This window comes from Haliaeetus albicilla, chromosome 1 (assembly GCF_947461875.1).
Source record: "Haliaeetus albicilla chromosome 1, bHalAlb1.1, whole genome shotgun sequence".
Taxonomy (NCBI): Eukaryota; Metazoa; Chordata; class Aves; order Accipitriformes; family Accipitridae; genus Haliaeetus; species Haliaeetus albicilla.
The window spans coordinates 70,800,451-70,822,066 of record NC_091483.1 but is presented as its reverse complement, the minus strand read 5'-3'; the positions used below and the strand labels follow the sequence as shown (position 1 = coordinate 70,822,066).

At 39.7% G+C, this 21,616-nt stretch overlaps 2 protein-coding genes across 5 annotated transcripts in view; one reads left to right on the top strand and one right to left on the bottom strand.

The window, feature by feature from the left end:
- The window catches only part of STX18 (syntaxin 18), a 67,585-nt gene extending 55,923 nt beyond the window's left edge, over positions 1–11,662 (top strand). Inside the window, exons 8-11 of one of the 2 annotated variants that reach the window (XM_069793678.1) lie at positions 6,314–6,372; positions 7,185–7,254; positions 7,819–7,899; positions 9,310–11,662. In XM_069793678.1, the coding sequence (XP_069649779.1) occupies positions 6,314–6,372; positions 7,185–7,254; positions 7,819–7,899; positions 9,310–9,405 (306 nt within the window). In that variant the 3' untranslated portion in view covers positions 9,406–11,662. Of the gene's footprint in view, positions 1–6,313; positions 6,373–7,184; positions 7,255–7,818 lie in introns of both variants that reach the window. The other variant, XM_069793669.1, reaches the window with a different exon arrangement.
- Positions 9,810–21,616, bottom strand: part of NSG1 (neuronal vesicle trafficking associated 1) — a 24,404-nt gene continuing 12,597 nt past the window's right edge. For 2 of the 3 annotated variants that reach the window (XM_069793694.1, XM_069793687.1), the window contains exons 4-5: positions 17,876–17,986; positions 9,810–12,476 (exon numbers count right to left, since the gene is read on the bottom strand). In XM_069793694.1, coding sequence (XP_069649795.1) covers positions 12,276–12,476; positions 17,876–17,986 — 312 coding nt within the window. In that variant the 3' untranslated portion in view covers positions 9,810–12,275. The remainder of the gene's footprint in view (positions 12,477–17,875; positions 17,987–21,616) is intronic. The other variant, XM_069793701.1, reaches the window with a different exon arrangement.

Genomic DNA, 21,616 nt, shown 5'->3' with positions numbered 1-21,616 from the left:
GCACTTTTTAAAAATCCATTATTATTCTTTACCCATTCAGAGCTCTCCTGTGCTATGCTTTTTTTATTATTATATATTTTAAAAACTTTTACTGGTTGTTTTGCACTGATTTACTTCTGTTGTGCTTTCAGGAGTTGCACTTCCTGTGAAAAAGGGTATAAAAATAACACTGATGTTCCAAATTAAATGAACTTTTAGCTCAGACAGACTATAATATGTCCTTATTCTTAGCCTACAGAGTTCTGTCTATAGCTTGCAAGAAAATTTATACCATATAACAGTGCCTTGATGTCAGTGCCATGATTAAGCTTAGAAAAATTACTTCTGCTGGAAACTTCAGATGTCAGCTTTATCAGTCTGCTCCGTGAGAAGAGAGACACAAATTTACTAGTCTGTTTAAAGAAGCAGAAGATCAAAATGCTACCAAAATAAAAATAACATGTAGTCCTATATATATTAATCCACTGAAGCGTTATTACTGCTCTTGTGCCATAGTTTGTTCTTAAATTTCCATGTGTGAATTCACATTTAAAATTTATTTTTATGTGCTCTCAGTTTTTTTTAATTGTGTTTTAGTACTGACACTAGGAAACCAGAATTGAAAAAAGCATACAAAGGGAAGTTACCACTAGAATAGCCTCCTCTCTGCTTATAATTTATTCTGAGTTTTGCAGAAATCTGGTTCTAAGGTGGATGTCTGAATCTGCTGTTGAATCTTGCTGTGGCTCTGATCTGACCCAGAGCTGTTCTCCCCTGTTGTAGCTCACTGCAGGCTGACGGTATGACCACCAGCAGTCAGGGCTGGCTGTCTCTCACACTATGAGTCTATGCTTCTGGCACTGTTGTGAAGAAATACAGGCTTACTTTCTACTTCTCCTAAAAATGAACAAGCGTCAGTTACTTCCACATTATGCTTTGGAAGGAGTCTACATTTATTATGATTTAAAAGAAAAGTGAGTCAGCATTCATGGCAGTGTTAATACAGACATTTTTTTCTTTCTCCACCAAGTTGTCAAGTAGAGAGCGAGCTGATTGTTTCTAGTTATAGTTAATGCCCCCCCAGTGAGGGTCATTTCTTGTCAGGTAATTTTTTTACTGTTGGATTGGATTGCATATTATTGGAGTTGTCAAACTGTAAACAGAGTTGTATATTTGTGTAATACATATATGTGCACACTAGAATTTCCGATGTAAATGTTGCCACTAACACGTTGATGCTCAGAGCTGAGGAAGCCATCGGTCTGTTCTGTGGACCTAGCACGATTTTTTTTCTTCTTTTTTTAGGGTTGGGGGTGGGGTTCTGAACACTATAATTAAATAATTTACAAAGGCTAGGGATGTATGTGGCGACTATTCCACAGCAAAACTGCTCTTTCAGTGTATTTTTGAGGCAATTTATAGCTAAGAGTTGGCCTTTATTAGTAAAAGTTGGATATTATATAATTGTACTCTTAATGGACTTTAAAGTCATGGGATCTGTTATTCTAATCTTCAGGTAAATTTGGGTTCAAGGTGCAAATATAGGTGTAACTAGCAAATAATTTCAGTATTTGAATGTGCATTCCTTTTTTCATTGCATAAATCCTTCATACTAACTTAGCAATATTTAATGACTTCATTGTGCTTTTAATGCAGGAATCAAAGCATCTTTACAAACATGTAACAAACCCTCACCCTTTAGTTAATTTATTCACTCAAAGGACAGTTAATTATTTCTCCTCTGCATTGTTTGCTGTTACAGAGAAGTTAATTTCTACTTTTTTAACATTTGATTTGTGAAGAGTGGACCAACTGCATTTAAGTTACTCAGAAAATCCAGCAGTTGTCAGAAGAGGGTAGGTTACAGTGTAGAAACTGCTGTGTTGGTTTTAAATTGGAATGTGTTGTGTCAAATCATACTTAACAATTCTCAATCATGGTTCCATGATCCTTCCTGGGGGTAAAATAATGAATTAAAGCCCTATCATATTGCTACAGCAGCAATTTTTATCAGTATTTTACCCACAGGAGAGAGCTTTACATTGTTCAAAATGGTTGCAGGCTATTGTATGATTTGCACAATAAATTTCAGTTTATAACCCTGAGTACAGGTATATTAATGGGGTTTATAGTTATTGTGAGCAGATGTCTTGTGGTTGCATTGAGTGGGAAAAAATCGGGCTCTGCTGTTTGAATTGTGAAAATACCTAATTTTCCTTGACTGTATCTTTTTTTTTTTTTGGTTGGTTGGTTTTGTCTTAAATTCAGGTACAGTACACATAATGACTTATCTCATGGGATAACAAAAAAGAACTGATCATTTCTTATGCATTAGATCTTTAGACATACCTTAAGCAGTTTGTCACTTTATGCCATACTTTGGTAACAGAATATTTCACTGTCATAAAAGAGGCTACTTTAATAAGCCATAAATCATTGAGCTATGCTGATAGCTAGCATTTGGTTTATGTTCCCCTCATGTAAATCCCTTTGTGACACACTGGCATATGATGTGTTCTGCGCTCTAACCTTTTGTTCAATTGACTGTTTTAGCATATCTTACAGCTGTCTGTGCCAAGCGGTCCATCAGCCATGATTTCAAATTGCAAAAATAATTTAGCAGCTTAAAAGGCAATCTGTGCCAGTGGAGGGTTTTAAATATCAAAGGGACTTTTTAAAGAATACTTTCTCAAGTGGATTTGTGCTATTTGTAAGGGATTAAAATCATTCACTGTTTCTTTATTGAAAATTTGCCTTCTAAATTAGTTATCATCTCAGTTTTACTAAGGCAGCAAAATAGGGAATTTTTGATGTTGAATTTTTGTGCAGAAATACTTATCCTTACAGAAGTCAGAAAAACAATTACAGTTTGCTGGTCCCATCTAGTCACTTAAGGACCAACCAGTCAACTCGGTGCTATATCTCATGGCTCTATTTCATTGCTCTGTTCCTTGGCTTTGTTCTGAGGTGACTCTACTAAAACCAGAGACATACAGTGGTGTGAACGCACAAGTGCAGTGATGAAACACCTTTAACAATCTGCCACTGTAAAGTAAATATAACTGTATTAGTCAATTATATTTTAACAAATGCTCTGCTCTGTAGAAGGAGACACTACAGACAGCGGTGACAATGGCACTTGAATGTATTGCAACACTGATACTTTTTTATTTAACAAAACCATTGGATCTTTAGGGTGGAAATCAGTGGGACTTCAGGGAGCTGTGCAGTATGTTCCTCTGTTTCCCCTGGACCCATGGGGCTGGGCTCCTTTCCCAAGGCCTCCACCCCACAGTGAAGGTGACCGTGCCTGACAGCCCTCCTCCTCATCTGTGATCTTGGACCCTCTGGAGTCCTTTAACCAAGGAGAGAAAGCTGTTCTTACCAATCACGCAGACAGTGAACCTCTAATACAAAAAGAAATTTGTATTTTAAAAGAAATAAAAAATCATTTTTCATTATTTTTCATGACATAAATTGCCTATGTCAGAAGACTGAACCTTTTTCTATGAGATTCACTGTTACCCTTCTTTAAACACACCTGTCATTTCACACTCACTTCTATGAAATTAAATGTACTGCGTTAAAAATCAGAAATTTGTAACCTTTCCCCCTAAGTCATGCAGGTTGACATTTAATTTGCTGTTGGCAGAAAGTCAGGTACTGTTTTTCCAAGTGTCCTGATGGGCTTGAAGCAGGATGAAAAATGTTACAGCACAAAGTGTGGGGGACAGTGGTGATGGTGTGGGGTATGAGAAGGACGGAATGAAGGTGAAGGGTATGAAAGGTAGCTTGCCTCTTTCTTATTTTCTTGCTTTTCTGTTGGGTCTGTGGCAGTGCAGAAGTCTTGCTCAGCTCCTGCTACCCACGCTCCCTTAAGCCAGCCCTATCATCTGGTCCTGTGGTAGGATTCAGTTTACTAACCTACCAGAAAACGCACAAGGAAAAAATGGTTAGTGAGCTAAAATGTCATACCATGAAACCAGACGAGCAGCAAGCAGCACTTGCTTGACTGCATATGTGGGGAGAGAGAGAAGGACAAATTCCTCAGTGGCTGCACTAGATCTTTTTCACTTCACCCTGAGTAGTCCACACACTTTATTTCTTCTCTGTGTTAGTATTATAAAAGTACTTGATAGGGCAGAAGTTTCAGCTTGAACATTCTGTATCATTTCAAGGGATGCGTACATCAGCATTTGAAGCAATGCGCACGAGGAGTTGCACAAGCTGTATAAAGAAGATCTTAGGGATAGGGATGCTGGTGGCATGATTGGGGCAGGGTGGGGGTCACAGGGGTGAGCCAAAGATGGTCACCAAACAGAGCAGTATAATAATGTTAAATTATTACAGACTGGCTCTGTGAAAGAAGCTATGTGTCAGATGAACTGTATGTCATATTATAGCCACTAGTTTTCATGTTGTATTTTAATGACAAACTGCGCCGTTGTTTAAACTACTTTGAAATACTAAGTGCGTGCTTCATTTTCAGCTATTTCAGTAGCACTGCTTTAAAAGCAAAATGCCCATTTGCCTTTCAGTGATGTAACATGACCCTCTGCGTCATAGTAATTCCCTGTGATTCAGTCTTTTCCCCCCCTCCTTCCTTCTTTTGCTTTTTGCACAAGATGATAGTTGTTTTCAAATACTATCTTCTCTGGGCAACACCTCCTTTTCTTGCAAGGTTAAGCTCTGGGCGTACGCTCAGATAGCGAGCAGTTCCTATTGTACCAACTGAAAACCAAGTCTGACCTGTGAGCAGTGCTGCTCTGTTGGCATTTTCATCTTTAACACACCGCTCTGTCTTAAAAAGGAGAACGAGACCTTGCAAGGTGACTGAGGGGACTGCTGTGCTTTTACTGCTAATGAAATTGTAACGTGATTGAATTATGCCAAAATCCCAGTGTGTTATGAAGGCTCGTTCAAAATAAGGAGATTAACTGACCTAGAACAGGCCTTGCTGTCTTGCACAGCTCCCGTGTCAAATTCCTTGCATTCTGAATCCTGTTTTCTGGTATTTGCACTGCTGCATGTATCACTCGGGTTCGTCAGAGGTGTGCAGCAGGTAGTTTTCAGTAGAAATGAATTTCTGTACAACCGCGTAGACCAGGTCTTTTCCAGCTTTGTAAGAAAAGTGCAAAGATCTGGTCAGTCAGCTGTGTCCATACCACAAAGGTCCAGCTGTTACCGGGGCTTTGGCCGTGTAGAATTAACTGGCAGAATACCCTGACTACGCTTCCCCTCCTTCCGCCAGAGCGGGGCTTGTGACCCTTCCAATACAGGGTGCTCTTGCTGTCCCTGATGGCAGGAGCCTTTTGGCTGGGGCTGGGGCAGGCCACGGAGCTCCCCGAGAGCGTGAGCGTACTGCCCGGAGCCCAGTGGCTGTGGGGCGGAGAGCTGCAGGCCCCCTCGGGCTTTTAACCAGCTGTAGCTGGCTGCCAGACTGCAGGATCAAACTCGAGTATTCAGGCACCTTGAAAATCCCAGCTCAGCACGTCCCAAAGGGTTCTTTCTAAAACACAGTCCTTAACGACGCTGTTTCCAACCAGTTCCACTACAACATGGGATACCTTTCTCAGCTGTGTTTTGGCTGTGCAGTTTTTGTGTCAGCAAATCATGTCATTATACTTGCTGCGTGATCACTTGTCCTGTAATGAATCCCAAATGATCCGACAGTCAAGTACATCTGAAAAGTCAAAGCTCATTTTCCTGTATGAAGTATTCTATATATGCTTGTATTTGAAAAATGTAGTGCTGAAAGTATATTTAAACGTTTCATTGACTACTGATGAGTTTTATTTAAAAGAGGTCTGCTGGAATAACTAAAGCCAATGCATTTGTAAAGCATGAAGTACTAGATGTCAAAATATTTCCTATTGTAGCAAAATCTAAAAGCTCTTAACTTCATGCCATGGGCAGTACATGAATAATGTGAAGGACATTGCAAAGATCTCATGAAGAGAATCACATGCTTTCACAAGCATGAAAGCCTTCCCCACTCAAATTTCTAAAATAATAAAAAAGGACAGGTTTAATCCACTATATTTTTCCTTACTGCAAAGTAACTTGAGCAAAATCTTCAAGTTATTTTGGGGTTTGTTTCATTAATGGGAAGAGAATGACAAGTGTTACAATGACTGGTTACAAATAAGCAGATTCATATTGTTTATTTAGGCCAGTATTAGTAATTCTTGGAAGATCTTTTTAGTTGAGACATACCGTAAACATAGTGCAAGGAAGGGTAGAAGTTGGTTGATCAGGGGTGGGGGTTGAAGAAAGTTCTCCAAATCCAAGCATGTGAACTCATGTGTGTCATTTCCTTCTTCCCTTCTTCCAGTTTGAACAGGAGAACCAGAGACTTGTGGGTGAAATGAATAACCTCTTTGATGAAGTCAGGTACAGTTTTCTGTGAGCACACCAGTCCCAGAACCCACACACAGTACATTTGCTGCAGGACACCTGGCTGCCTGAATTGTAGTGGTGTGGTAGAAGGAGGGATGAAATAGGAGCACCCAGGAAACAAAAACTGTATGAGTTTACACATTGTGCTGTCCCACAGTGTAAAGAATGGTTCTGAGTGACACACGGACTATCCAAATAGTGCTGGTTAAATTTGGAAGGTTTATATTCTGTCTCACTTCACTAAGTTTAAAAGATTAGGTCTTCCATTCCTATGACGTTGTCTGCTGCATATACAGACAGCAGGAGGGGAGGTGCAATCACTGACCCCCATGCAGAGACCTCTCTTCACGGCAGAGCGGCGGTGCCGCTTGCTCTCCGCTCGCTGTGCAGAAGACCGGAATGGCTAACTCGAGCGAGAGCTTTACTTTTGGATTATTAGTACTAGGCAAGATGAATTCTGCACTTCATAGTCGCATATAAAATGATATGTCAAAATGAACTACTTAGGGTCCACCATGGATTTTGTTACATTAGGTGTAAGAAGGAAGATCGCTGAAACCCTTGCAGTGAAGGCTAGTATCTGCAAATTTTGGGGTGGTGCCTTTCCCGGAGCTTCACTGTGGGCCGGTTGTCTTCCAACCATGAACTGTCAGAGCACTAATCACAGGCTATTGCTGCGTAACAGGCGGCTAACAAAACAGCCGTGCCTTTTGAATAGCCCGCTTACTGGGTTGGAGAATCTGAATCTGCAGGAGCAAGAAATGTTTGCACTAGTTTCTAATGGAGTATTTCTGTTCTTTGCCAAGACAAATTGAAGGAAAAGTGGTGGAAATCTCCAGATTACAAGAGATATTCACTGAAAAAGTCTTGCAACAGGTTAGTATTATTTAATACTAGAGCAGCAAATACAGTTGGAAGATTTTCTTGGGGGTATCTTGGTCTTGGTTGCGTGCAAGATGTAAACATAAGATTAATGAATCTTTGACGCAAATGTGAAGGAAAATTTTTTTTTTCTTCAGATGTGAAATCAAGATATTTACTGTTGTTACTTAACAGTATGTACTGGGAATGGAAAATGCAACGTGTGTTTGTTAGAATGATCCCTCTGCCTCAGAATTAGTGTCCTGTTAAATGTTTTACTTTACTTAACAGCATCTTTTCTGGAAATGGTGGCACCTCTTCCAAAAGAGCTGGCAAAAATTAGACAGGTTAGATTTGATTCTAGATAAATGGGAGACTTCCTATTGATCTTGGTGGTCTCCATTCAGGCTCATAAAATCACAGATAAATTACAACTTAATTGCCTCTGTACCTTTTGCATCATTGAAACTAAGATGTTAGTAGTACCAGATTTTATTTCTGAGTTCTGCTTGTTCCCAAATTCCTTGGAAGTGTTTTTTTTCTAACATACATCACTGTTTCTCAATTTATTTTTAACAGGAAACTGATATTGACAATATCCATCAATTAGTTGTGGGTGCAACAGAGAATATCAAAGAAGGCAACGAAGACATACGAGAGGTAACATTTCTAAGTTGTGTTTTAAACTCACTTGTTTCTCTTAACTTTCAGTTTTGCCCAAGTGTTGCTTTAAACAGCACATGCGAGCTCACCCAGAGTACAGGTGCAGTGTGTGCTGGGGTGTCGGGACACGATTTTGGAAAAATTGTACAAGTTAGTGGAGGTTCTGAATAGTTTGTGTTGCTTGTCTCACTAACCATGATTTGAATAGCTATACAAGTCTGCAGAAATCTACTTGGCCTCACCTGCGTTTTAAACATGAAGGTCACCTGGCATGCATTTAAGCACCTGTGAAGTTTGGTTAAAAAAAATGAAGAGGGGGAGAAATTGCAGACTATGAATGAAAGACAGTGCTGAAATTGTTGGAACTAGAGTTAAATGCTGAGTGTTAGCAGAAGACTCTCTTCACCATACTGAATGCATCTCACATGCTCCTAGTAAACAAATCTATCCCATTGTCTTACTAATTAGAATGAAATTATGTTTTCTTTCAGGACCTGAGATTTCAATAAAAAGAGAGTTCCTAAATTAGGCTACTGAGTAAATGGCTCAGGTTTTTTTTGTTTGTTTTTTTTTTTCTCCCTCCTGAAAGCATACAGAGTATGTAGCTCACCCGAGTTACCTTCTGCTCAGCTCTTCTGAAAAGTGCATCAAACATGCATGAACTGATGTTATTTTTGCCACAATTTTCACATTTGTAGGTAAAACTAAGTTTCCTAAACTACACTGAGAAACAGTAGAGAAAGGTGACAAATACAAAACTTTGTCACTCACATTAATGTTTGTATTGCATTAAAAAGTCTATTCCATGTATAAATCTGAAAAATGAGAGAGAAAAACAGGTCCCTTGCTATATGCCAGTCTCAGTTTTGGGAAGGAGAATCCAAGAAAAATACTTCCTGTTCTTGTTCCTTGCTCTGCTTGCTCTGAGACTGAAATAACTGAATGACAGTGCTAAAGCAACTTCCAAAACTAGTTGTCAGGTTTTGGGGGGGGGTCGTTTGTAGTCAGAAGAGGTTTATTAGAATGATGAAGGCCTGATTATTTCTTATCACAGAATTTCACTTTTGTAACTTAAAACTAACCTTTATGCATGTATGTTTTGATGTAGTTCTTCATGTTTTAAGTGTATTTCCATTATGTGGGATCTTGGCATTTTTTTGTTGTGTGTGTTCGTTTTGGGTTTTTTTAATGACCAATTTTAAGATTTTGAGAGAAAGAAAGAGAAGTATGACAAATCTAAAGAGGTGTAGCCAACCTTACTTTTATTCACTTGAAATTAATGGCAAGTTTTGCTCTCTCTTGTGGGAGGGAGGAGTGAATCCACCAACAGTCATCCTGGGTTGCCACTGTTGAAATTCTACTGTATGTTTACCGGTGATGGTAATGGCGATAACTTTTTCCTCACAGGCCATCAAAAACAATGCTGGATTTAGAGTATGGATCCTATTCTTCCTTGTGATGTGTTCATTTTCCTTGCTTTTCCTGGACTGGTATGATAATTAAAAATATAATATTGTCTACATGCTTTGTTTGTAAAACTTTTTGACATTTTTTTCAATGGAGCAGGGTATATATGGCATACCTGTGTCTTTTATGCATTTTTTTCATACTGCTATGATGGAAATGTTTTCCAGTAAATAAGCATGTGTATATATCCATTAGTGCAGAGGGAGCAGATAGGATTCATTTTAAATCCCTTTATCGAGCATAAACCCACACTTAATCCTGCAAATAACATAGAAACCTTTGAAAGAGCTGCTAAGAAAGCTACAAGCTGGAGCAGAGCTAACAGAAGAAAAAAAAGGATAATGGTTTTATCATAGTCACCCACACATCTGTCATGTTTAAAGTCCAGCTCCCAGTGTGCAGACCAGATCAAGAGAAAACTGTTCCTGTGCAAAAGCATCTACACTCTCTCAGGCTTTTATTTAATCATACCACTTCAGTACATAGTGATCACTTTGCACATGTATGACCTCTACTTCTAATCCTTTGGAACTACTCGAGTCAGAGATCAGGTTGATTTAATAGTAATAATAATAAATCAGCTAGAGAGCTTTACTTCTAGGTGAAAAGAGAGAATACAACACAAACAGATTCTGCAGTGAAACAGATGTTCTGGGATGTTGGAACAAGGCCAAAGGATAGACAATATTTAAGCTAAACTCTTCAAAGTACTAAAATTGGGAGCAATTTGTTAACTAAAAAAGGTCTCAAAACCAACTGTAGATAAGAATCAATAAACCCCCTCCTGTTAAATTGAAAGAAAAAATGGTTTTGACTTCAAGAAGCATAAGCAATCTGTTTTTCCTAGATTGTAAAGCTTAGTATTTTTTAATGTTTATTGTTATGAGAGAGAGAGAAATAAGTTTTCTCATCAGTATTTACTTGTGCATTAACATTTTTATTGTCCTAAATTTAAGGGGAGGAGATGTATCATGAATCACTTCTATGTAGGACAGTCTTGGGGAACAGATCTTTCCATCTTGTAAAATCTGAATGTCCTGTGTAAATATGTTGATATGAAATGTGTGTTTTGCTATCTCTCTTCTGAAATGTACATTTCTATACATTATATGCAACAAGCAGCATCATCCTCATTCTTTACTTTGCAGAGAGTGAAAATGTCAAAAGTTACATGTGAATTAATGACACTCACTGAAGCATATGCCTATTAGAAAATGCAAACATGGTATGTCTTGAGTATCTTAAGCTTGAAATTTTTAAATGCAAAGAAAAATTTGGCACATAATTTATTGCTTTTTATGCATTCCACATACCATAATGACTTAATAAAAAGCCTTTTACAGATATACTGTGTAATGCACATTTCATATCAAACCTAGAGAATTAACTTATAATGGTTATTTTTACTGTATTGGTAAAAAAGGTTGTTGATAAAGCAGTTCTACTGGAGAAAAATAAAAGTAGAGCTCAACATTTTTGTTCTACTACCGATCTTCAGAAACAGCCCATACCAATGTTTGCCCTTCACTTTTGTATAGTCTCTAACAAAAAAAAAAAAAAAAAGCAACTTTTGACATGTCCACCACACCTTGTCCCATTCAAGTTACATGAACAAAAATGTGACTTGCTTGCCCAGATGTTTCACACACTTACTTTGTCTGTTAAATTAATGTCTTTTTTGTAATATATATTTAAGATTTATAATAAAAATGAAAACATGGTTTCACACAAAGAATAGATAAGTTTGTAATTACAATGGAACTTTTAACGTGCATCCACAATACTATGTTCTCCTACGTGTTTTCCCCTCCCAAGCCATACCTAAACAGTTCTACTCTTCACTCTGGTTCACATGTAGCTTTGAAACAGCCAGCTGTGTTATCTAATATGCTATTGTTTCACTTGTGATGCTCTGTGTTTTAAAAAGTATCAAACTGCAAACCATACATAAACTGAAAGCTCTAATTAATAAAAAAGGAAAATGTTAATGTAATGAAAGAGAAAATTTAGACATATTACTCCCTCAGTTGTATCCATCAGATTACATAATGGACTACATCTACTATGAATAGGCTTTCTGCCTCAAGTATGATCAAAAGATGTCATTTCTCATTAGAACATCCTGAACTGTATATTTTTTACACTTTCCTCAACATCAATCACTAAAACTGTCTGTGTTTTTCCATAATGTCTATCTAGTTTGTGTTTCAGTGCACATCCTTACCAAGATGCTAAAGCCACAGTGGAAATGCAGTTAAATCCTGTTGACAGCAATAATAAAACATTGAGCATGCCTTGTTGCAGAGAACTTCATTATCACTTACAAATAAACAACAGTAAAGAAAATGTAAGAAAAATGCTACCTGACAGTTTCTTTCTCCATACAAGTCATTACATTATGCCCTTGACATCAACGCTATCGTTCTTGCTTGAGCCAAAACTAAATATTTAATATAGCTTTCAGCTGAACAAGAGATCACTCTAGTTATGGCTGGGGTGTTTCAGTTTGCAAAATGACAAAGAATTAAAATAATTAATAAATAAAGTATCAGTTCAGACAACAGAACACATGATTTATCTAAGGTCCAAGCCCCAAAAATCCAGTGAAGAAATCTGTCAGTATCCAATAAACTGCAAGAACATATCTAACATTGGATTTTTTTTTTTTAACATTGAAAATGGTGTCCAAGCTCTAAAGCAATGCTGATATGCACCTTGTTTTATGCCCATGAATGTTCTGCAGCAAGTTTTTTTGGTTTTTTTGCAAAGCAGTATCAGCAAACAGAAGCAATTGCACCATAAACATGAGTAACCTCTAAATTATCCATAATTATATTTAATGAAAAGTTCCTTAAAGTCCCTTAGTTACCTTCAAATGACATAGTGTTAATAATTAGCTTATCATACTAAGCTGATTTCTCAGCGGCTTCAGTCTCCTGTTCAGATAGTTTCTCTTCTGACAGTACTGTCATCCATGGGGACACTGAGCGCGTGATGGTTTGTTTGGCCAGATTGTAGTGGTTTATGACTGTGTAAAATTTCCCTCGAGCACTGGAGTCTTGCTCGGAGTAGTAGTTTTCCAACCCAGCTGGAATGCATTGATTATTCTGAAAAGAAAATCCATCACTTAGATTACAGATACAGCCCCATACACACCGAAAGTAGGTTAGGGTTTTTTTTCTTTTCCTTTTAGTCTAAGCCAACATTCAATTTCTGTGAGTTAAGATGCAACATACAGCAATTAACTACAGTGTTGTCCTACTGTGTTCAAAATGTTCTTCCCTGCAATCCTTAAACTACTCCTGCATTTGCCAGGAAGCCCAATCTGGGTTTATATGCCAGAGTAATTAACATACAGAAACATGATTGCCTGAAATTATTTTTAAAAAAGGACTCAGTCTCTAGTTCCAGCCATATTTTGCTGTTTTTTCCTCCCCACCTAGTTCCAAATGTTTGGTCTACAATTACAGATGTCTGCATCCCACTGTTAGATTAGCTTCAGGCACTTTAATACTGTGGTTTCAGTCTGAGGGACAGAAATTAATACAGATATATCGGTGCCAAGGTATGAACAGTTTTACAGCCCAGTAAACAAGTCATACAGGGAACACATTGTGGGTGGCCAAGCTTATGTGCAAGTGTGTACACACACAGAAAATACTTCAGTCTTGGTTGTCAGAAAGATGTAGCCAACAGCAGGCTTTTAAAAAGCTGTCTTTAGCTGTGGGACTACATTATTTAATCTCCTAGAAGTGTAAGAGCACAACATAGAAACTGCTAGATGCTCAGAGCTTTTGAAAGTGAAATACCTGATTTAGAGAGTTAAATACTAAGGAGGATCCAAACTTTGCTGTCATCTTAAAAACCAAAGTGAATGTGCACGTGCAGTGCATTAGTCAGCAGTTATCCTCTAGCAACCGTTCCAGTGATGATGCAGTAACAGTCAACGAAGCAGCTAGTTGCACTGAAGGAAAAAATTGACTTAGACATATCCTGTGACCCCCCCCCAGGTTTTGCTTCAGAAGGTCATGGGTCTCTCCGCAGGTCCTCTGCCATCTCTGCCAGTCCAGACAGTCTTGCCTGATACCTCAGACTGCTGGGGTAGTCATCTGCGCAACTAAATTGACCCTCTAAAATACAAGCTATAAGTAGCTGCAGCTTGAGGAAAAATAATAATTTCTACTCTGACTATTGTAAAAAGAAACAGGCTGTTCGGTCTTCCTGCTTCCAGCACCGCAAGACCAACATTTATAATACTACAGCACAGCAACTTTGAACTGTTACTGTTCTCATAGAACTTAGCAAATGAAACTTTAATATTGGAAATTTCTGAGCACAAAAACACATGCAAAAATGTCATGGTTTTTAGGACCAGATGGTATCTATCTTATCTTAAATGTGTCCACATTTACTTTTGGGTTGACTCTTGTCCTTGTTAGACCAAAAAAAAAAAAAACCAACAAAAAAACCCAAACAACCAAAAGTGGCATAAATAAGCACCACTAACAACAGTTTCAAATGGTTTAAATCATAAAGCTCAAAATGACTGGGGGAAAGATCCAGCAGACAGTCTTGGCCGAATATAAATTTTGCATCCTAAAAATGTTAGACTGAAAAAAAGCATCAAAAGGTATGAAAGAAAAAAGCAAGACTTGCCAAAACAACAGGCCTACAGGTAGTCTTATGAACCTGCCTGCCCCCAGAGAATACAACCCTGTGGCAAATTTGACTGCTGAAAAGAACAGTCGCTGTCACAAGACTAACAGTCCTCCCACGGAGCTAACACCTCATCAGCTCTAACCTGCTTGTGTGACAGAAGCCTCGATGTGTGTCAGACTTGCAATAGTGCTTAAAGTTACCACATCCACCCAGGTTCAGTTTATTTGTTACCTTTTGTTAACGTAACAACCAGGGCAAATCTTCCCTCACAGTTTTGTTTGAAGTAGCACTAGAAATCAGATGGGATTTAACCCCGGCTAAGAAGACACTTGTGCCTATTCAGCACTGTTTAAGTCAACAGAGGTTTCCCCATGGTCATAATCATTGTATATGCCAGCTGCAAGCCTGGGACATAGATTTTTAAAAAAAATAATAGTCCAGGAATCTGGAATACAGCTATTTGATACGCATGTTCACCTACAACAACCATGCTGTCTTCTAGAAGTATCGTCCATGCTTTATCTGGGCTAACTGACACTACTTCTGATGTGATAAAATGACTAAGTACATAGACACAGACATTTTTCTAGTGATTATTTCACCTAGTCATGGGATGTAGTCACAATTCTAAATATTTAAAATGGGGGAAGGAACACAATCCATTGATCTAATGAAATCTGCCAAGGAAATTGAAGCAAATATAATTATTAGCACTGAAGACAAGCCAAGATTACTGCCAGTCTAAAAAAACCACCACAGAATCTTGTGTTGCTTTTAGAAGCAATTTGCTTTGTAACAGGCAAAATGACTCAGTAATGTTATTTTTTGTAGTTACAAACACACACAACATCTGACAAGAGCCTAAAGAAACACATAGCAGAGTTTCCATCTTGACTGCATTTTTGCTCCCAGGATTTCATGCTTCTAGAAAAGACAGGAAAAACTTCCCCTATTACTCATTGTTCCTTGTGTACTGCCCAAGGACAGCCCCCCTTTCCTTAGCTCTTAATCAAGGCAAGCCATGCAGCACTCAGGAGTGACTGAGCGATGGGAACTGGTGCCGATTCTCACCCTGCCACTTGCCTGAGACCTTCAGCTTATGCAGAACATTCCTCTCTGTCCTTTTTATTTGTTTCCGTGGTTCCCAGGTGAGAGAAGTAATAAGGAAGGCCATGAGGAGACACTGGGATGCTCCAGAGTGAGTTGCTAGTCTCTTGTTTCTTTCACAACCCTTCTATTTCAGAAATTGATTATGGGTTAAGGCCTTTGATGCCAGAGAAAATCCTGGTTGCCAGTCTGTATCTGGCTGTATTAAGATGACTCCTTTGTTCCCTTGACATAAAGACCCCAGTGGTATTCACTTATAAATAGTATCTTCTGTCACATTAACTTTGCTGGGTCAGTAGTTCCAAACTCAATAGATGATGGTGTTGTCTGTAATGCATTGAAATTACTTTGTTGTACTGTCCATGAGTCTGACAGAATGCAGGTGCCTTGGCAACGAAAGCTAAAGGGTAACAGATGCAGTATGGAGCATACAGCATACTGAAGCCCTGGAGAAATTCCTCCAGGATCCAAGTGCACTCAGGTCTTTGAGAAAAACTCTGGTGAGTCTCACCAACAGCCAGTAAAGGGTGCTTCAGAGGAGTGATCTACACAACAGCAGTATTAGGGCTGTGTCAGAAAGCTTGAGCAAGCACAAAATTGAGGCTCGAGCAGTTTAAGATTGCTATACAAAGGAAAATAAGCACCTTTTTAAGCACACCTTCAAGCCGTGGATGTGTAGGACAGCAGTAAGGCTGAAAACACTGAAACCTTTGGAACCGCTCCATGTATGAGAGCATCAAAGCAGAGAAGAGTGAGTCTGACTCACAGCTGTGGTAGCTCAGCCTTTATGCAGAGATTCCCATGGTACCAGGCTTCCTGAGGCAGGGGACACCTTTGCCCTTATCCAGAAAAATCACATCAGCATCCAAAGCCAGAGGACATCCAGGCCAGAGAATGCTGTTGAGTTCACCTGAAGCACGAAGCCAGTTCAGAGAGACATTGGTCGCAAGGTGACAGACTTCTTCATCTCTCTTAGGACATCTGTGCCAAGCTATCCCATTATGTATTATGAACTCTCCCCAAAAAAGATGCAAAGACAACAAATACAAATTCATGTCAACACTGCTAGTTTCAGGCCTTGTGTCATTTGCCAACATGTTTATCCTGTAACACTCTCAAGAGTTACATGACCAAAGATGCTATGTCTCCTGGCTTTATGCCATCAAGCAGCTAGGAAACAGCTTCCACAAAACCCAACACTGGGAGAGAGTAATAGTAGCACAGCCCTGTGTATGTGCTGCACCTTAAAAACAAACCATAAGCTATAGGATGTTCTGTGTGACTTCTGTTTCAAACACAGGGCCCTAAGGAGAGAAACCCAAGCAGATTCTGTTCACAGTGTAACTGAAATATAGCTAAGAAACTGTTCTCCCCTTCAATGTTTGCGACACTAGGAAGAAAGAACAAAAGAAGCCATAAGGCTGCAACTCAAAGCAGAGGACAACATGGTATGAAAGGAAGCAGAAGCAGCAGACTGTTAATAGACTTATGACAGGAGCACATAACTGGCCATTCCTGTCAAGTCAGGATCACATCAAGATAGGCTCGGTAGGGATGTACAGTTCATATCCCAAATTGCTCAAAGCCAAGCGAAAGCTTAAAGAAAAAGAAAGGCTATCGTCCCATGAGACATGAGCACAGCAGGATTTCAGTGCTTGTCTGAGACAACACAAAAAACCAACAGCAGAGCCAAAAGCTGGATCTCCTAAGCTAGAGCCGAATATTCTAACCACAGGATCTTTTGCCCTTGAACCAAGGAAAAGCACTAACCTAATACTGAATGCTTGGAGCTAAGGTAATCCAGCAGGGCATCACTGATTATAACATTGGACTAGATTCTTGTAAGATACTTATGCGCCTGAAGTGACAGAATCAAAAGTCCTGAACAGGATCATCAAGGAGTGCTGAGGCAGCCATTCCTTCTTTAATCCTTTTGAAGATCATACTAGGTACCCATTTGATTCATTACATAACTAAATATTCTTAAAAAATTAGAGGGAAGAATGCCATCATCACTGTTACTTTTCTTATCTAATTACAGCCAAATTCAACCCTGCTAAATTTACAACTGAGAAATCAATGTTACCTTTCTGACTTTCAGCCCAGGTCATAACTGAGGAGCCAGCACTACTATCTCACACAAATGAAGTGAGCCCCAGACTCCCTTTCAGTTAGCACCAGGATTTTTTCCAGTAAATGTGTTTTCCCTTTTTTGGCATCACTTTTGGCCTGTGGCAGTAGGGCTCAGAGGTCACTGTTCTAGAACAAGAAGTTCTTTCTACAAAAATAACCCTAACGTAACTCTCCTACTCTTAATGAGAACATCATTCTACTGTTTTTGACGCATATTCCAGAGTAATTTTTTTTTCCTCCAGGTTTTATCATTCTCTTCTTTCTTAAGACACATGAACTTGGAGGAACATGCAAGACTAAACCATACGATCCAATAAATGAGGGCTTTGTCCAGACAACTGCAGATAAAGTAGGTTTGAAGGACGCTGGTGTTGGGTCTTTTGCTATATTTTCAGTGTTTAAAGCATTAGCAAAATAACATTATGGAAACTGTGCAATAGTACAACCTCAATTATAAATTAAGCAGAAAGAAACGCAGCAGGAAGCACACTAACGGATGAAAACAAACTTCTATGCAATACAGCATGACTTAACCAAGGTTATGCAGAAAATACCACAGAGAATATTACATACTCTCCCATTTTTCTAGAATGTGTACACAATTTACCTTGAAAACAAATCCTTCTGGACAGGTATGATCATACTTGTAAACCTTGTAGACTACCAGAAATACAACACATGTTAAGAATGCAAGGGCAAAAAGGACCAGCACAGTTACCTGTGAAGAAAAACAAAACATGCTTATGTTAGTAATGCACTACTTATTATATTGCTGTTTGTTACTATAGGCAGAAGCCAGCTATCAATGCAGTTAACAGTAAAATCAAGCAAAGGATAAAAACAGATTCTTAATTATTGAGGGAGAACAGGGAAGCAGCTCATTAAGTGCTTCTACCTCCCCCTTCTCAAAGAAGTAAGTGGGTATCTGGTCAGTGGCCCATTGCCTCTGTACTGCAAGGCTTTTTTGGTTGCATTTCTGTTCAGCGCACACGAGGCCAGAAGGACACGTCGAGGTAGTGTGGGTCTGCTGCTTTTTCAGTATTTGGATGATGTAAGTGTAAGTCTAGTTTATGTCAGCTGGTATGCATGTTTGTTTTCCCTGCGCCTGTCCAAGAATGGAGTCAGGTGACAGTAAGTTAGCACAGGTGTCATCCAGATAATACAAAGGTGACTAGCAGGGCAAGGAGAAAGTGATGTCTGCCCTCTCTTGTTAGGATGAGAGTTTGTTACACCTGCTATATGCATGTATGGATAGTTACACCAGTAGTCTGCATGCTTGGTTGCTCAATGCTCCTTAATTTATAGGTTGAAACAGTCCGTCTTCATCACACAGAGACTGTACAGAAGTAGTTCACTGCCAGATCCATAAGGGAATACACCATGTTCAACATAGGGCTAGCCTTGAGAAGTTCTGTTGCAACTCTTTCCACAGTGCTCACAGGGAAGCCTTCACAGACTGCATTACATGGCACTGACTTTTTACCTCCCTGGTCCTGAATTTGGGCTGGAGGAAAATCCAAGACACACCTTAAGTTGAATCTGAAATCAGTGTTAGTATCAAGCTAACCTTTCCCAGGAAAAAATTCCAAGCAGCTGGAGACTGGCAGCCTTTTAGGTGAGATGAGAGACAGAACTACCTCTAGAATTACCTCACCCACTGACAAGAGAAAGCACAAGATTTTGGCTTTGCAGTTATGCTGCAAAGCTCCCTAATTCAGACCCGGTTTTGTGGAAGGTGTGAGCAAATAGCATTCAATACGTGGGATAGTGTCCCTGATGTGTGTTTTTATTATTCTAAAGCTTCTACTGACAGACAAATGAGTAGCTCAAGGAGATTACAGAGTAAGAGTGGTTGAGCTTTTTTTTATTTTTGTCAAGTTAGAAAGAAGCCAGGATGTGCTACGGCATAAGAAACAGTAATAAACAGAAACAAACAAGATTATGTGATTAATTAATTAAAGTCTAATATGATCTAAATTTTAAAGAAAAATGAGTAAGCTAGCTATACACCTCCTAAAAAGAGAACTTTGGCACATCAGGGTCAATTATGCAAACAAGAATAATCTGATATTTGAGAAAGCAATAAAAAAAATTGTAGCTTTGCCTCTTGGTAAAAAAACCCACCACACACTCCCTTTATGATAAACCCCAGAACTAATAGGATTTGCAACACTGCAAACTGCGTGTGGCAGTGGGACTAGCATACTGAAGGACTGAGATGAACTTTTAGGGACTTCTTATGCTGGGGAAGCGAACTTCACCATGGGCAGACAACAGTGAGTGCTGATTTCCTAGCTGAAACAAGGCTGGGGAGTATCATGTGCTGCTGAAGCCAAGGATTTTATCAGGATTTTTGTTAAGACAGAAAATAAGAAAAAAAAAAAAAAGGAGGGCTGGAGGAGAGGCAGAGAGAACTGCAGATCAGAAAGTAATTTAGCAGAAAAAATACAGATATTAATGTAACAATGCCAATCAAAATAAGACATGGAGCAAAGGACCTTCCTGGTTAACAGCAACATCTTCAGTTTCTCAGAACAGTCACTGGATTACAAAAAAAAATTATCAGAAACAAAAACCAAAAAACAACCCAAACGTATTCTTAATCACCCTTGGAAAACCTCACACTGACATAAATTTTAAATCCAGCTACTCTTTCCGCAAGTTTATTACTCATTTGCATACACAAAGGTGAACATGGATAGATCACTCTGTCTTGCCAACCTCATGTTTTCTGCTCACATGTCCCATGTCTCAGTATGTCCTGCACGAATCCAAGAGATAAAGTGCATTTTCTTTTCTGGTCATCCTCTGTGGCCCAGTTTAGTAATGAACAACGTAACCCCTGCTCCCCCCATTCCTGGCCAAACTACGCCCTACCTCAGCCCTTCTCGTATGTTTTTAATCGGGCCTCTCCCTTTTTTTTTTTTCTGTGGTTGGTTGGGTTTCTTCACAGGTTTCTTCCTGTGTTTCCTCAGCTATCTCACCCACACACATGTACAAGGCCCTTCACACTCCAGCTTGGCCCAAACCCTGCATCCCATCTTCCAGTGTTTTCCCCTCCCCAAAACTGTAACGAGCCTTATTCTCTGTTCTCCCCCCAAAATTCTCCTTGCACTCCAGGTTCTAGAAAAACTGACCTTTCTCCCCTAAGCTTGCAGTTCCCACTTGGGGCTCCTTGTCCGACCTCTCTAATGCCTTGCTGGTATCTCCAGGTCCCGCACCCTGCCTGTGTCACGCTGTACCCCAATGCAGATGCCCGGGGTACACCTGCCCCACCAGGCCAAGGCGCCCCAGCACAAGTCCGCAGCCCTGTCTGCCTGTGGGGCCACGGGCCCAAGGCCGCCTCTCCCCACCGAGCTCCAGCTGCTGCTGGGCAGCATGGCAAGATGAGGAACCAGAAAGGAGGAAGCACTCCTCATCCAGCCCAGCACCTCTACAGCACACACGTGGCCTGGCCCAAGTTGCAGGTTTTGGGTCATTCACTTCCCACTGACTCAAAGCATATGTTACACTGTTCCTTTTGCTCTGCCAGTCACTGCTCTTTCCCTTAGAGCAGAAAGGCAAAAGAGAGACTAGAAAGTGAGGATAGAAAAGATAAAATCCGGATGGGATTATTGCTGAGGCTGCCCATGCCCTACAAGATATATTCCACACAGCCTTCGACAAAGGCTGCTCTCTCTAGGAGCACAGGCCTGTGACATGGGAGACGGACACCAAGCAGAACTATTGCTATGGTACCTATCGATTCGGCTCACATTTGTGTCCTCCACAGATAGGAGTAAACAGTTTAAAATGCTTTGAAAAATACTCTCAAATCTCAAAGCATTTTAACCATATTCCCTGGCCATCCTACTAGCAGGGAATAGTAGACTTGTAACATTATTTCCCAGTTATAACCCTTTTGACATACAGATGAAGCCTCACGAACATATTGTAAAGCTAACAAGCTATTTTGTAGTTCAGACCAAATATTAGACAATAGAAAAAGATCTGTATTTCCACAGTCACTGCAGGATCACTCTCCAAGGCTCTGAAACTGTTTTGGAAAGTAATTATGTTTTTTGAAAGAGGTCAAAAGCCCAGTGTTGCGTGGATTGCTGGAGCCTGGCAAGTTGCAGAGCCACAGTCTCAGGGCTGACTTGCTGAGACATGGAGCATTTACCTGTTTCAGGGACCTACATGGAGCTGTGAGTTCTCACTGCTTGTACAAGTCAATCCAGCATGGTTCTTCCGTTGCCACACAGTACGCCCCTGGGAAGAGCTCTCAGGGCTCCTGGTTCATAATTCTCACTGAATCTTTCTCTCTCACTGTATTTCCTAATTTTATTAATTTTGGTATTAACATGTA